General features: G+C 47.1%; 1 protein-coding gene across 3 annotated transcripts in view; it reads right to left on the bottom strand.

Moving 5' to 3' along the window:
- Positions 1-141: 141 nt before the first annotated feature.
- Positions 142-15,426, bottom strand: part of LCK (LCK proto-oncogene, Src family tyrosine kinase) — a 30,163-nt gene continuing 14,878 nt past the window's right edge. For all 3 annotated transcript variants that reach the window (XM_043998498.1, XM_043998499.1, XM_043998500.1), the window contains exons 5-13: positions 15,220-15,318; positions 13,493-13,596; positions 12,089-12,238; positions 11,404-11,556; positions 10,827-11,006; positions 8,370-8,446; positions 8,079-8,232; positions 7,457-7,588; positions 142-854 (exon numbers count right to left, since the gene is read on the bottom strand). In XM_043998498.1, the coding sequence (XP_043854433.1) occupies positions 652-854; positions 7,457-7,588; positions 8,079-8,232; positions 8,370-8,446; positions 10,827-11,006; positions 11,404-11,556; positions 12,089-12,238; positions 13,493-13,596; positions 15,220-15,318 (1,252 nt within the window). In that variant the 3' untranslated portion in view covers positions 142-651. The remainder of the gene's footprint in view (positions 855-7,456; positions 7,589-8,078; positions 8,233-8,369; positions 8,447-10,826; positions 11,007-11,403; positions 11,557-12,088; positions 12,239-13,492; positions 13,597-15,219; positions 15,319-15,426) is intronic.

Below are 15,426 nucleotides of genomic sequence, written 5' to 3'. Positions count from 1 at the left end.
GCACCACCTAGCTGCCCTCTGCTCTACTCTGTTCTACCAGCCTTTTCTGCCCCTCTTTCCCTCACAGCCCCAGGGTGAGTGCTGTGGGCCTACCTTGGGGTGGAGGGGTGGTGGTCGGTAGAGAGAATCACCATTCTTAGCTAACATTTATTGGACATCTTCTATGTGCAGGGCAGAGTCTGAGAAAGATACAGAAATGTAGAAGAATAATCCCTGCCCCCCAAAAGGCTGCTAAGAATCTGAATTTTATGGGAACTGAGACAGTGAGTCCAGTCTATGCTGACACATAGGCAAAAGAGTCAAAAGGCTGAGGAGAATCCCCTTGGAAGTCAAGGAGCAGACAGGACAGATGTGGGGAGATCAGTGTGGGAAACAAAATGTTGGGGGTGGGGCACACAAAGGATGAGTCCAATCCCAAGTCTTTTCTAGTCTTCCTTCCCTGGCAGGTTAGGGAGTCAGTCGTAAGCATGCTGCTGGAAGATGTGGGAGCCCCATGCCTCCATCCTGGCAGGAATGGGTAACCTCGCCCAGGATGCCCCACAGTTCTCCAGACTCTTCCCTGCCTCAATCTGAGTAGGGTCATTTAGGAGGCAAGGGGGAAGTTGGGGAGGTGGGCCAGGGACTAGGATGGGAGACGTCACTGCAGGAAGGTCACGGCTGGGGCTGGTACTGGCCCTCTGTGGCAGTGAAGAAGTCCTCCAAGACACTCCTCAGGTAGTCGAAGGTGGGCCGATCCTCAGGCCTCTCCTTCCAACACTGCATCATCAATTTGTACAGCTCCTCTGGGCAGTTGTCAGGCCTCACCATCCGATAGCCCTGCTCCAGGTTCTGAATCACCTCAGGGTTGGTCATTCCTAGTCATTTGGGGGCAAAAAGTAAGTGGTCAGGTCAGATGGCTGTGTGTGTGTGGGGGGGAGGATAGGATATAGAGTAGGGGTTCAGGAGGTCTGAGTGTCCAAGAACTTTAGAGAGCATTTAACCCATACCTCTCCAAGGCCAAAAGAAGATTTAGGGGCCATCTAGAACAAATCCTAGGTTTCTCATCACTCTCTACAATATCAACCAAGAAGTACTCACCCATCACTCCTCAGATTACTTCCCCTCCCCTCTCCATTCCCAGGACCACACCCCAGAACCCAAGGACCACACCCCAGAACCCCGCAAAGAGGACTTTGTTCCCCACATCCAGCTGGACTAGCTAAAAGCATGGGTTGGGCCTTAATTCCATTAAAATGGCTCTAAGAAGTGATTCTGGGATTGTAAAAGGTTTTCTTTCTGGATCCCCATCCCCAAACCTAGACTAGAAAGGGGGCATGTTCATGGAAGACTGGGTAGAGCTGGGATTCTTTTTTTTTTCTTTTTTCTGGGCAATGAGGGTTAAGTGACTTGCCCAGGATCACATAGCTAGTGTCAAGTATCTGAGGTCAGATTTGAATTCAGGTCTTCCTGAATTCAGGGCTGGTGCTTTATCCACTTTGACACCTAGCTAAAGCCCAGATCCTGGAATTAAGAGCCTGAGGAGCCACAGAATTCTAGCCAAAGTTGGGTTGATTACCTAAGAGTGATGGATGCAAGAGATTTTAGGGAGAGGGTAGAGCATCAGAGTACCCTAGGCTGGGGAAGGACATGCCCAGTTGTGGAGAGAGGATCTTAGATTTTTCTCAAAGTGAAATGGAGCCAAGGGCAGCTGGGTGGCACAGTGGATAAAACGCCAGCCCTGGATTCAGGAGGACCTGAGTTCAGATCCAGCCTTGGACACTTGACACTTACTAGCTGTGTGATTCTGCCCCACGCAAAAAAAAAAAAAAAAAGTGAAGTGGAGCCTACAGTTCTACGGTTATCAAATGTCTGCCCTGGAATTTGAACCGAAATCTTCCTGACCCCGAGTTCTGCACTGAATCCCCTGTAGCACCTAGCTGCCTCTCTGAATACAGAGATGAGGCCTGGGTGATCCAGGAGAGAGCTGGGGAGCTGGAACACTCAGGGCCAACTTCCCTGGAGTTTCTCCCAGTTTGATTTCAGATTTAACTGGATTAGAAGGGGGAAAGCAGGGAATAACACTTTATTTGGCATCGATTCTGCGCCGGAGTGAACCCCCAAAGTAAAGGAAAGTCCAGCCTCAACGACTGTTCCCCACAGAAGAAATGGGGTGGGGTGAGGGAGTCCTGGTTTCACCTTTCTGATTAAAAGTGGTAAGAGTGCAAACACTCCTGGGCTCCACTGGGAGCCGAGAGGTGACCCCTAGTGGACGTGTGACTACAATCACAAAGCCACAGTCAAAATGAATGGAGTCTTTCCCAGTCTTTGTCCTAACATTTGAAAGGAATAGGAATACTTAGCCTGGAGAAACACTTGGAGAGACGTCTTGAGGTATCTGGGGGCCAAAAGTTTATCACAGGGAAGGGGAAGAAATATAGCACCCACTATGTAATATATATAGATATATAGATATATGCTAAGCATTATCTCATTTGGTCCTCACAACAATAATCCTCTGAGGTAGGTGTTTTTATTATCCACATTTTACGATAAACTAAGGCCAAAAGAGGTTAAGTTAGGGTCACACAACTAATTAAGTATCCAAGGCTAGGTTTTAATTCGGGTCTTCCTGACTCCAGCTCTACCCATTGAGCCACCTAGCCGCCTTGAAGATGAAAGAGAAATTAGACTGTTCTACCTGGTCCCACCTGACCCTAACTGAATTCATAGCATGCCTTCTACACCCACCTTTCCTCCCAACTTGCCGATATCTGGATGACGCTGCTAATCTTACCAGTCAGAAAGACTGAAAACCACAAAGTAATCTTAATTCTTTCTTTTCCATCACCCCATTCCCCTTATGCAACCTGACAATATTTCTTTTTCTTTTTTTTTTTTTTTTGGTGAGGCAATTGGGGTTAAGTGACTTGCCCAGGGTCACACAGCTACTGTTAGGTGTCTGAGGCCACATTTGAACTCAGGTCCTCCTGAGTCCAGGGTCAGTGCTCTATCCACTGCACCACCTAGCTACCCCTGACAATATTTCTCCAATCCCTTTCTTAATCTTGATCTTTCTCTCTGCTTTTCCTGCCCTACCCTCCTCTTCCAGTAGAGAGCAGGGCTGTGTACTTTCTTACTAAACCCTTAATACATGCAAATTTTTCATTCATTCATTCATTCATTCATTCATTCATTCATTCATTCATTCATTCATTCATTCTCTGTGATCCCCTCAGCTCTCTGGCACTCCACTATCACCCATCTTCGGAAGACTCAGGAAACCTAATATCCAGCCCTCAGCTCTTTCCCAAGCTACTTGCTAGACCTTTACACCTAGGTGTATCATAGGCATCTTAAACTCAACCTGTCCACAACAGAGCTCATTATATTTCCCCTTTAAACTAAGCCTGCCTCCTCACTTCCCTCTCAATTCATGAAGTGCTTACAAAGTGCTAAGTATTGTGCTAAGATCTGGGTATACAAAGGCAAAAGTTTTTTTAAAAAATTCTCCCCAGGGGGCAGCTAGGTGGCGCAGTGGATAAAGCACCGGCCCTGGATTCAGGAGTACCTGAGTTCAAATTTGACCTCAGACACTTGACACTTACTAGCTGTGTGACCCTGGGCAAGTCATTTAACCCCCATTGCCCCGCCCCCCCCCCAAAATCCTCCCCAAACCCTCACTAGGTCCATCTGTCTATTCCACAGCCCCATTATCTCCTCTGCCCTTTGCAGCTAAGCTCCTCAAATAGGCCATATATTACGTGCCTCTACTTTCTCTCCTCTCAGTTTCACCCCCGTACAATCCAGCTTCTGACCTCATCATTCCACCAACACTGCTCTCTCCAAATTTACTAAAGATCTCTTAGTGGCCAAACACAATGTCCTTCTCTCAACCCTCATTCTCCTTGGTCTCTCTGCAGCCTCTGACGCTGCATTCACTCTCTCCTCTTTGATACTCTCATCTCTCTAGGTTTTTTGGACACCAAGATCTCCTGGTTCTCCTCCTATACCCTATCTCCCTCTCTCCTCTGTCTCCTTTGCCGAATCCTCTCCCAAATCACACCCTCTAATGCCCATAGGAGTGCCTCTGTCTTAGCCCTCTTCTCTTCCCCCTCAATATTACTTCACTGGATGATTTCATCAGAGGGAATAGATTGAATTACCATCTCTTTGCTAATGATTCACACCTCTATCTATCTATCCATCTATCTATCATATCCATCTATCTATCTATCTATCTATCTATCTATCTATCTATCTATCTATCTATCTATCTATCTATCTATCTATCTATCTATCTACCTATCTATCCATCCATCCTGCCTCTACCTCTGGCCTTTCAGTCTCACATCTCCAACTGCCTATTAGGCATCTCAAACTGAATCTTAAATTCAGCCTATCCAAAACTGAACTCATCTTTCCTCATGATCCCTTCCCCCACCCTACCTTCCCTATTACTATAGAGGACAACACCATCCTCTTACTCTCTCAAACTAGTAGTTGACTAGTAGTAGTATCTCTCACCCCCCACAACCAATCTGTTTGAAGCATCTCTAGAATACACCCCCTTCTCTTCTCTGACACTACCACCTTCATTACCTCATGCCTCACTTATGGCAAAAACTGCTGGTGAGTTTTCTTGCCTCAAGACTCTGCACACCCCAATCCACTAAGGTGATTTTTCTAAATCACAGGTCTAACCACATGTCACACAACCCCCTCCCCAATAAACACCAGTGGTTCTCTGTCATCACTAGGATCAAATATATAACTCTATTTGCCATTCAAAGCCCTTCATGACCTATCCTTCCCCTACTTTTCCAGTCTTCTTCTTTTTTTTTGTGGGGCAATGAGGGTTAAGTGACTTGCCCAGGGTCACACAGCTAGTAAGTGTATCTGAGGCCAGATTTGAACTCAGGTACTCCTGAATCCAGGGCCTGTGTTTTATCCACTGCCCCACCTACCTGCCCACCTTTCCAGTCTTCTTACACCTTACTTCCCAACATAAACTCTGATCCAGTGACACTGACATCCTGGCTATTTCGGGAACAAGACACTCCATCTCTGAACTCAGGGCATCATTTCTGGCTGGCCCCCATCCCTAGAATTCTCTTCCTCCTTATGGCCACCTCCTGGCTTCCCTGAAGTCCCAACTAAAATCCCATCTACAGGAAGCCTTTCCCAAACCCTCTCAATTCTAGTACCTTCCCTTTGTTAATCATTTTGTTATGGGCCTGGGTACCTCATCTAAATGGCCCTGGGTACCCCAGAAATTTGGGGGGTAAATCAAAAGAACCTTCTCCTTGAGAAACCAGACCAAAGGACAGATAGACCTAAAGAGATAAGTGGCACTGGATCAGGACTGAGTTACCTCCAAGACTAACACCCTTCATTCCAGCCACCAACAACTAGGAGAATGAGGCTATTGGGTCTGCCAATTAAGATACCGTTGGTAGCTTTGGAGAAAACCGTTTCAGGTGAATGAAAAGGATGAAAGATGGAGGTGCGTGTGTGTGTGTGTGTGTGTGTGTGTGTGTGTGTGTGTGGTATACAGGGTATACCAAGTCAGCATGGTTGCACGGAGAAGAATGTATGGGGGAAAAAATATATATATATAAGAAGGCTGGGAAGCTGGGACAGAGCCAGGCTGTGAAGAGATTTAAATGACCCTGGAGGTAATAGAGATTCGAGGATGTTTAGTAAGGTGGGTAGGTGTGTTGATATGGTCAGACCTGAGCTTTGCTTTAGGGAAATCACTTTTGTGGTTGTGCAGAGAATGGATTATGGGCAGCTAGGGGGGCGCCATAGTGCACAGAGCTCCCGGCTTGGAATCAGGAGGACTCATCTTCCTGAGTTCAGATCTGGCCTCAGACACTTCCTAGCTGTGTGACCCTGGGCAAGTCACTTCACCCTGTTTGCCTCAATTTCCTCATCTGTCAAATGAGCTAGAGAAGGGAATGGCAAACCACTCCAGGATCCCTGCTGAGAAAACCCCAAATGGAGTCTAAAAACCAACAACAAAAAGGATGGATTAGTTCATCAAGAGCCTGGAGACAGGGAGACCAGGTAGTCCAAATGAGAGTTGTGGAGGACACCGCCATCCTTCCAATCACCCAAGGTCACAAGCTGGGAGGTGGAGAATGGGGGTGTCTTCTTTAACTCTTCTCACTCACTCATCCTCGGCTCATCCATATCGAATTAGTTGCCGAATCTTATTTTTACCTACAAGCTATTGCATCCATCCCCTTATCTCCATTCACACCACAACCACCCTAGTTCAGACTTTCATCACCTCTCACCTGAATTATCACAATAACCTCCTAATTGGTCTCCCTGCCTTTAGTTTCTGAGTCCAGAGATGAGGAATGGATAGATGATCCAGTAGGGAGCTGGGAGCTCTCATGGGGAAGGCTGATTTCCCTAAGGTTTCCCCCACAGTTTGATCTTTGATTAATCTGGATTAGAGAGAACCCCAAAGGAAAAAAAAGTCCTATCTGCTTCACTTCAACTTCCACACACCCCAAAGGGTATTCTTTTTATCCACTGCGCCACCTAGCTGCCCCTCCCAAAGGGTATTCTAAAGCACAGATCTGACTTTGAGAAGACTCTCCTACTCAAGAATTTTCTATGACTCCCTATCACCACATGGATAAAATACAAATGTCTGTTTGACAATTAAAATCCTTTACTACCCAGACTATTTGCAGGGTGATTGCACACAAAGCCCTCTCAAATAGTCTAGGCTCCAGCCACATTGGCCCACCTACACTTCCCCATATGGCACATTCTATCTCCTGCGTTATGACTTGCACAGCTGGTCCCCTTGCCTGGAATACTCTTTCTCCTTCCCTCTGCCTTTTATTATAATTCCCTAACTCCCTTCAAGGCTCCCCTCAAGTGCTATCACTGACCAGAACTTTTCCTAATTTCCCCAGGCTTTAGTCTCATACCTAATTCCTGTTGATCTCTTTTGAATAGATCCTGTATATTCACTTACATGTGAACTTGTTCTATCCCTTCAGTAGAATGGACATTGTTTTAGTATCCCAGTGTTGTCAAGATCAAATGAGATAATATTTATGCAGTGCTTAGCTTTATAAGGTCTGACTGTAGTAAGTGCTTAATAAACTCCCTTTCCCTTTAGGGAGTTAATGGCTCTCCCAAACTCACACAACTATTAAGCAATGGAGTTGAGTCTTGTGCTCACTGCGATAGTGCTTTCCTCATTCCCAGTGTGATGTTCCTTGTCCTCTCTACTTCCTTGATTCTTACTATGGTGCTGGAGCCACTGCGGATCCTGAGCTTCCTTCCAGCTGGCTCACCTCCCCTGCCTCCCCAAGAGCCTCACCTATGAGCTCGCTTTAAGGGAGAGGGGGTCTTGCAGACATTCAAGCTTCCTCATGAGTATAAAGGATCCTCATTCATGTTATTCCCTCCTCCCCACCCCCTCAGGTCCCTACTGGACCTTGACTCTGACCTGGGTAGGGGATCCTCCCGTAGGTGACGATTTCTGTGAGCAGGATGCCAAAAGACCAGACATCTGACTTGATGGTAAATGTCCCATAGTTGATGGCCTCAGGAGCTGTCCACTTGATGGGGAATTTTGCTCCTGAAATGAAGAATTACCTGGGTCCATGGAATCCCAACATTTCCTTCCCCACTCCTTCAATGGGATGGAGGAATCTATTACTCAGCCCTTTTCCCACCAATAGGGTGGTGGTTCTTTAGCTGTGACTTTGCTATATTTCTGTGTCCCCCACCCATCCCTCCCGAGCCTTATCTGTCCTTAGCTATGGTTCACCTCCCAGTTATGCTCCATATCCCTCCTCCAGTCATGGTTCGTTTAGCTGGATGTCCCCCAGCTCCCCTGACATGTGACATCCCTTTCAGAGCTATGTCTTCCCCAGATATGATCCCCCTTATCCAGACATGAGCCAATTTTGTGGTTCCCTCTCTCCAATCCATGTCCCCTGTGAGTCTCCTCCAGTCACAAGGCCTTCTGGCTCCTTGAACTGTGTTCTCCAGTCATTTGTCCCCCTCACTTTCCCTCTCATGCTATGCCCCTATTACCACCCCACTCCCACCACACACATACTCACCCTCCCTGGCTGTGTACTCATTGTCCTCGATTAGCCGGGCCAACCCAAAGTCAGCAATCTTACAGTTCAGTGTGTCCGATACTAGGATGTTGGCTGCCCTAAGGTCACGGTGGATGTAATTCCGCTCCTCGATGAAAGCCATGCCCTCTGCAATCTGAGGACTCAGCGAAGGAGAAAGGTCAGCAGTCTGGGGTCCCTTCCGTCCCTGTCCCTTTCCCAAAGTCCATTCCCAAGCCACTTGACATTCCACCCTCTCTCCCCTGCCCCCCACAAACCCTGCCCCACTCTCACCTGGGCAGCCATATCCAGCAATTTGTGGATGGTTAGTTTGACCCCTGTTGTCGTTTTGAGGAAGTCTACCAGGCTCCCTGTGGGTCAGAGTACTCAGGTGAGGGTAGAACTGATTCTAACTTATGCAGAAACTCTTTTAGGAGAAGGAACTTCAGTCTCTATCAGAATTCTGACCCACCAACTCCTCTACTCTGTTATTCCCCACAATTTCCTCCATCTCAACATAGAGACCCCAAAATACCCTGATATTAAGTCTAGTGTCTGAACTGGGTCTCATATGCTTAATTAGTACCTGAGGCATGAGGAGTAGAGAGGAAGATATCAGAAAAAGATAGAAATGATAGGGAGATCAGAAGCCCAGAGGAACCACATTCAGGTTCCATGGGGAGGGAGCAGTGTGTTTGGGCCACTGTAAGCATAGGCACCTATTTCTCGGTGCCATCCTTTAGAATCAGGGTCTCAGGGGCAGCTAGATGGCACAGTGGATAGAGCACCAGCCCTTAAGTCAGGAGGACCTGAGTTCAAATCCAGCCTCAGACACTTAACACTTACTAGCTGTGTGACCCTAAGCAAGTCACTTAACCCCAATTGCCTCACCAAAAAAAAAAAAAAAAAAGAATCAGGGTCTCAAAGCTGGAGGGTGGGGCTTAGAATGCAGATTATTAGAGCTAGAAAAGACCTCAGAACATAGAATTTCAGCTTTGGAAGATACCTTAGAACACAGAGAGTAGAGAATAGAGTTAGAAAGGGTCTTAGAAGAAAGGATCTTGGAACACAAAATGTCCAAGTTAAAGAGAGGGAACTAAGAAGGTAGAAAATAAATATTAAAGGTGGGGAAAAAATCATAGAAAATAGCAGACAAAATCCCAGAACTGGGAGGCAACTTAAAACATAGATGTCAAAGCTAGGAGGATCCCAGAATGTCAGAGCTGGGAGGAACCACAGAACATATAATCTCAGAGCTGGTAGGGAAAACTTTTGAACAAAATACATAAAATATCACAGTTGGGAAAGACCTTGAAATATAGAATGTCAAAGCTGGAAATAATTTCAGAGCATATAATATGAAGGACTGCTAGGTGGCACCATGGTGCACAGAGCACCAGTCATGGAGTCAGGAGACTTCATCTTCCTGAGTTCAAATACAGCCTCACTCAGTAGCTGTGTGACCCTGGGCAAGTCACTAACTCTGTTTGCCTCAGTTTCCTCATCTGTAAAAATGAGCTGGAGAAGGAAATGGCAAACCACTCTAGTATCTTTGCTGAGAAAACCCCAAATGGGGTCACTGAACATGACTGAACAATGACATATATATCAGAGCCAAGGTGGGGACCTTGGAATGTCAAGAGCCAGATAGGATTTTACACAGTCAGAAATGGGAGGGACCTTAGAGCATAGAACACAAAATGTCAGAACTGGAAAAGACCTCAGCCTACAGAACATAGACTATTAGAGCTGTGAGTGACCTTGAAATATAGAATGTCAGAGTTAGGAGGACCTTGAAATATAGGATGGCAGAGTTGGAAAGGACCTTAAAGAATAGCTGGACAAACTGCCTCACTTTGCAGGTGGGGAAACTTCCAGCACTAGAAAGGATCTTAGAATGCTGATTTGCTCACTGCCAAATAGGGCGGCTGACTGAACTGAAACTAAGACCCCGGGCCCTTGATCCAGCCCAGGGCTCTTACCACTATCCCATATACACCTTTACTAGTCTGCCCTTAGGATACCCAACCTTGGCTCAGAAGGCCACATTTTCTTTTTCCAAGTCAGATTCTTTGCCAGTTACTGGGTAGAGGGAAGGGCAGGATGTTTCTACTCCTCCCGTTGGAAAGGGGAATTACTCAAGGACAGGAAGAGAGCCCTTTGGGTCAAGGCCTGAGAGGGGCCTGAGGCCCAAGCCTGGTGCTGCTGACCAAGGCTCTGTGGCTATGTTTAGGTCTGTGACCCATGCTCTATGACTTCTTCCCTTTCTGTGTTTCTGGGTTCTCCCCTCCCCACCCCTCCACCAGAGTAAAAGACTCTTTGGAGAACCTAGAACTGCATGTTCTGAAAGAAAGTCTTGTACCCGTTCCCCATCTTTCAGCCATTTCTCTGCAGCTTCCAGCCTGGTCTAGGTGTTTGGTCACAGTACCAAAAGGCCTTTGGGGGTTCCTCAGTTCCTCAGCCCCAGAGGTAACCAGTAAACTAAGTCAGGAAGACCACTTGTCAGAGAGGATGCAGAGAAGATTCCAGTTTAGTTTGGGGTTAGGCCAGCTACCCTTAGGGGGCCTTCCTGCCTTTGAGATTCTATGATGCTAAGCATGGGGTTCATGGGGATCTAAGACCTCTTCCAGTCCCTCGGGTAGGGGAGGGTGAAGTTTCTCGGGCGTGCTTTGGGTGGGGGCCTGGGAACTGGCTAAGAGGGGCAGCTCCAGGGCACTATGAAGGGGTGGCGGGTCCCATCAGAGCACCCACCATTCTCCATGTATTCAGTGATGATGTAGATGGGTTCCTGCGTGACCACCGCATAAAGGCGTACCAGCCGCTGATGCTGCAACTGTTTCATCAGGTTGGCCTCAGCCAGGAAGGCATCAGGGGACATGCTACCCGCTTTCAGGCTTTTCACTGCAACCTTGGTGTGCCCATTGTAGTACCCTGTGGTAGGGGAGAAGTGATTCCCAGGCACCTGTTTGGCAAGGGAGCCACCCCAAGTGCCTGCGTGACTATGTATTTGTTAGAGGAAGGAGGAGGGGAAAAGTCATTCCTTCTTTCTCCTGGCAGATGTTTCTTGAGTCAGGCCCTGCTATGGTCACAGTTGAGATGCTCAGACCTGGGCCTCCACTCTGTTCCTTAGGTAACAAGAATTACAGTTGGTACTGATTTAGTTCTTTAAATACTCTGCAAATCCTTTGCTAATGCATTGGATCACTCAAGGAAACTGAGGCATAGCAGGGAGCCTTTGGGGTTGCAGGACCCAACGGGCAGGCCAGTAGCCTGCTCCCAGCCCTCTATCTTTGGGCCATGTTTCATGGGGCTACTAGCCCTCACTTACCCATCCAGACCTCCCCAAATTGGCCAGCTCCCAGTCTCTCCACCAGTTTCAGCGTCTCACGGGGAACCTCCCACTCATCTTCCCACCAGGGCTTCTGTGGTTTTTGGGTCTGGCAGGGCCGGCTCAGTCGAGTGCATAGCCCATCTGAGGCTTCTGTGGGCCCAAAGGGGTGCTTGGGTCAGAGGAAGCCTTGAACATCCAACACCTCCCTCCCCAAGGGGATGGGGAATAGGGATAAGGACTGTGGAAAAATCTCTGCCTTTGAGTTTGTCATAGGCTAATGACTCCAAGAGGAGTTAGCTGGCGGGAGGCTTTCGGGAGGGGGGAAGGTTGATTTAGGCCCCTTAGTTAGAGCTGTGGGTTTAGGGGATTTGAGAATGGGGTTTAACAGAAGCTAAAAGGTTGAGAATGGAGGTGAGTGTGGCATTTGGAGAGACATAGGTGGTAGACATTTGGTGGGGCCCTGTAGTCAGGGACTTGGAGCCGAAGACCCTGCCTTGGTGAGTTTAGGGAAGCCAAGGATGCACTTGGGATTTGAAACTGAAGGCTAGGAGTTTGGGCAAGGGGCTCTGGATGAGTTGGGGGTGTGGAACAGAGGGATCAGGTAGGTTGGGACTGGAGATCTGAGGCTAAGGAACGAAATGGGTTGGGGACTGGGGAATTTGGGCCTGAGGCCAGGGCTCACTGGAGTAATGCTGGACAAGTTCATGCAGATTAGGAAAGGTGATTCGGGGGGATATGTAGAAGCCTCCATTGTCCAGGTTTCGGATCTTGTAATGTTTCACCACCTCCCCCTGGTTCTGGTCAAAGTCTCTCACAGACAGTGAGAAGGAGCCTGCAGGGAATGGGGACAATCAAGGTCAGGAGACATTCACATGCCTCCTCCCACCTCCAACCTCCCACCCCCCCAACAGGTTGTCCAAAGCTAGAAGGGATGACCAACACACTAGATGATGGAGTTATGGTCCAAAAAGATCTTCAGAGTCTAGAGCATTGGGCTAAAGCTAATCAGATAAAATTCAATGCAGATAAATGTAAAGTCTTACACTTGGGTTAAAAAAATCAATTTACAAGTATAAGACAGAGGAAACACGATTAAACAACAGTTTGAAAAAGATCTGGCGGTTTTAGTGGACTACAAGTGATATACTGAGTCAACAGTATGATAAGGAATCCGGAAAAATTAATATGATCTTGGGCTGCATTTGAAGAATAAGGAGGTGGTTTTCTTTCTGTACTCTGCCCTCAGACCATATCTAAGATGATGTTCAGTTCTGGACACCATGTTTTAGGAACAATCTAGAGGGTGACCAGTCAGGATGATGAAGAGCCTTGAGTCCCTGATATATGAAGCTTAGATGAAGGAATCTGGCATATTTAGGCTGGAGAAGACTCAGGAAGGGACTTGATGGCTGTGTTCAAGTATATGAAGGATTGCCATGTCGGGGAGAGATTAGATTTGTTCCATTTGGCAGGAACAGTGGGCAAAAGTTACAAAGAGAAAAATTTAGGAGAAACTTCCTAATAATTAGGGCTATCTTAAAGTGAAGTGGCATAGTGGATAGAAGGTTGGGCCTGGAGTCAGGAAGATTCATCTTCCAGAATTCCAATCCAGCCTCAGACACTTACTAGCTGTGTAACCCTGGGCAAGTCATTTACCCTGTTTACCTCAGTTTCCTCAACTGTAAAATGAACTGGAGAAGGAAATAGCAAACTCCTCCAGGATCTCCACCCAGAAAACCCCAAATGGGGTCACAGAGAACTAGACATGGCTAGAAAATGACTGAACAACAACAAAAGTAAAATGGGTTCCATCTCTGGAGGTGGGGGGGTTCACCCTCTTTGGAAGTCTTCAAACATAGGCTGAGGGCCTTTTGTATATATTGGGTATATGATAGTGAATATATTATCATTAGGTATATTATAGTGAGAATTCCTTTCCAGGTATGGGTTGATTAAAATGTCCTTTGAGGAATTCTCTGATTCTGTTGGGATTCTATGATTCAGGCTCTGAACCCCACCATGCTTTCCTCTCCCACATTATTGACTCTTTGATTTCCCTTCCACTGAGGCCCCCATATCCACTCACCTGCAGTGGTCTCACTTTCTCTGATCAGGAAGGATCCATGGGTGTTTCCAGGGGCTAAAAGTTGTCTCTCAGCATCCTTCCGGCTCAGGTCCTTGAAAAACCAACTGTACCGAGGCCCAGTCAAATCTTTCCCCCCTAGTTCTCAAAAGAGTCTCCCCTCCCACACCAGAGTCTCCCTTTGTGGTGCCCAAAGAATGTCATCATTTAGGGAACTCTGGGAGTGAGCTGGGAGTTAGGGTAGAAAACAACCCAATGTCACCTCCAGTCTGCTGAAATCAAAGGCTGGAGGGCCAAGCTGAGCTTGGGAAAATTTTTTCAGGAATTCTGGTACTCCACCAGGGTTCAAGTTTTTTCCCCGGACTGTTAGAGCTGGAAGGGACTCCGAGTATCTAATCCAACCTTCTTGTTTTACAGAGGAGAAAAAAAAAAGAGAAGGGACCTGTCCAAAGTCATCTAGTTGACACATGTATAACCTATGTCCAATGGCTTGCCTTCTCAATGGGAGGTGGGGAAAAGGAGAGATTTGGAACTCAAAATTTGGAAAAAAAATAAAAAGAATGTTAAAATTGTCTTTACATGTAATTGGGGGTAAATAAAATATTAATTTTTTAAAAAGTCATCTAGTTGGTAAAGTGACAGAACTAGAACCTAGATCTAAATCTAGCACTCATTTCAAATAAAATGTAAGCTTCTTGAGGGCTGGAACTGTCTTATTTTTGTCTTTAAATTCCTAGGATCAGGGGCAGCTAGGTGGTGCAGTGGATAAAGCACTGGTCTTGGATTCAGGAGGACTTGAGTTCAAATCCAGCTTCAGACACTTGACACTAGCTGTGTGACCCTGGGCAAGTCACTTAACCCTCACTGCCCTATCCCCCCCAAAATCCTAGGATCTCGAACAACTCCTGGCACCTGGTAGGCATTTAATAAATATTGACTGAATTGAATTGTTAGAACTTCTGGAGCTCTGTGCCATTGTGCCATCTCCTGATTATCTAGAGTTTCTATTACCTTTTTTTTTTTTTTTTGTGAGGCAATTGGGGTTAAGTGACTTGCCCAGGGTCACACAGCTAGTAAGTGTTGTCTGAGGTCACATCTGAACTCAGGTCCTCCTGACTCCAGAGCCAGTGCTCTATCCACTGTGCCACCTAGCTGCCCCTCTATTACCTTTACTGTGGATATCTAGAAGCCCTGTTCTGGTTATTTGTTTACTCTTTTGCCTGGTTAACCCTAGAAAATTGGTCTGCTCAGAAAGGAGAATGAGCAGAGGGAGAGGAGCCAGATTTAGTTATCCAGTGATGGTGGTATTGACGGGAAAAGGGAACTAGGTTCTGGGAAGAACACTGAAATCAGAGTTAGAGATTCTGGGTTCAAATCCCACCCCTGACATGACCGATATGACTGTAAGTCTCTTACCCACCCTGGGCCTCCATCTGCTTCTCTGTGGAAAGGCAGGGTCACATTAGAAGTGCCTTCCTGCTCTGGGATTCAGGGAGGCAGGAAAGGTCAGGGGCCAGGATAACCACAGGGCTGAGTGATGTGGATCAGGGAAGGTTTAGAAAGGAGAAAGCTCTAGATGCCAAAGCTAAAGTCTGAGACGTGCCCTTAGCAGCTGATGTGGACTGCCAGAGACACAATGTACAGGGCTATGAATGCTTGGAATTTCTGTGTCCTTCCAATCTCCCTGGGTGACTCCATTTCTTGCCCATCCCTCCCTGCCTGGTACTCACGGCTCAGGCTCTAGGCTGTTCGCTTTGGCCACAAAGTTGAAGGGGATATAGCCCTCCTGGCCGGTGGTCAGGGACTGTGCCTTCCACCATTCTCCATTCCTGTGGGTGGAAGAAGGGACCCAATTAATTCCTATAGACCATCCCAAGCACTGTGTGCTAAGATCTGACTCCACCCTCAGCCTGGCCCCTGGGTGGATGGAGATCTAG

The sequence above is a fragment of the Dromiciops gliroides genome, chromosome 3 (assembly GCF_019393635.1).
Source record: "Dromiciops gliroides isolate mDroGli1 chromosome 3, mDroGli1.pri, whole genome shotgun sequence".
In the NCBI taxonomy this organism is placed as follows: domain Eukaryota; kingdom Metazoa; phylum Chordata; class Mammalia; order Microbiotheria; family Microbiotheriidae; genus Dromiciops; species Dromiciops gliroides.
This window is presented reverse-complemented; position numbering and strand designations above follow the sequence as displayed.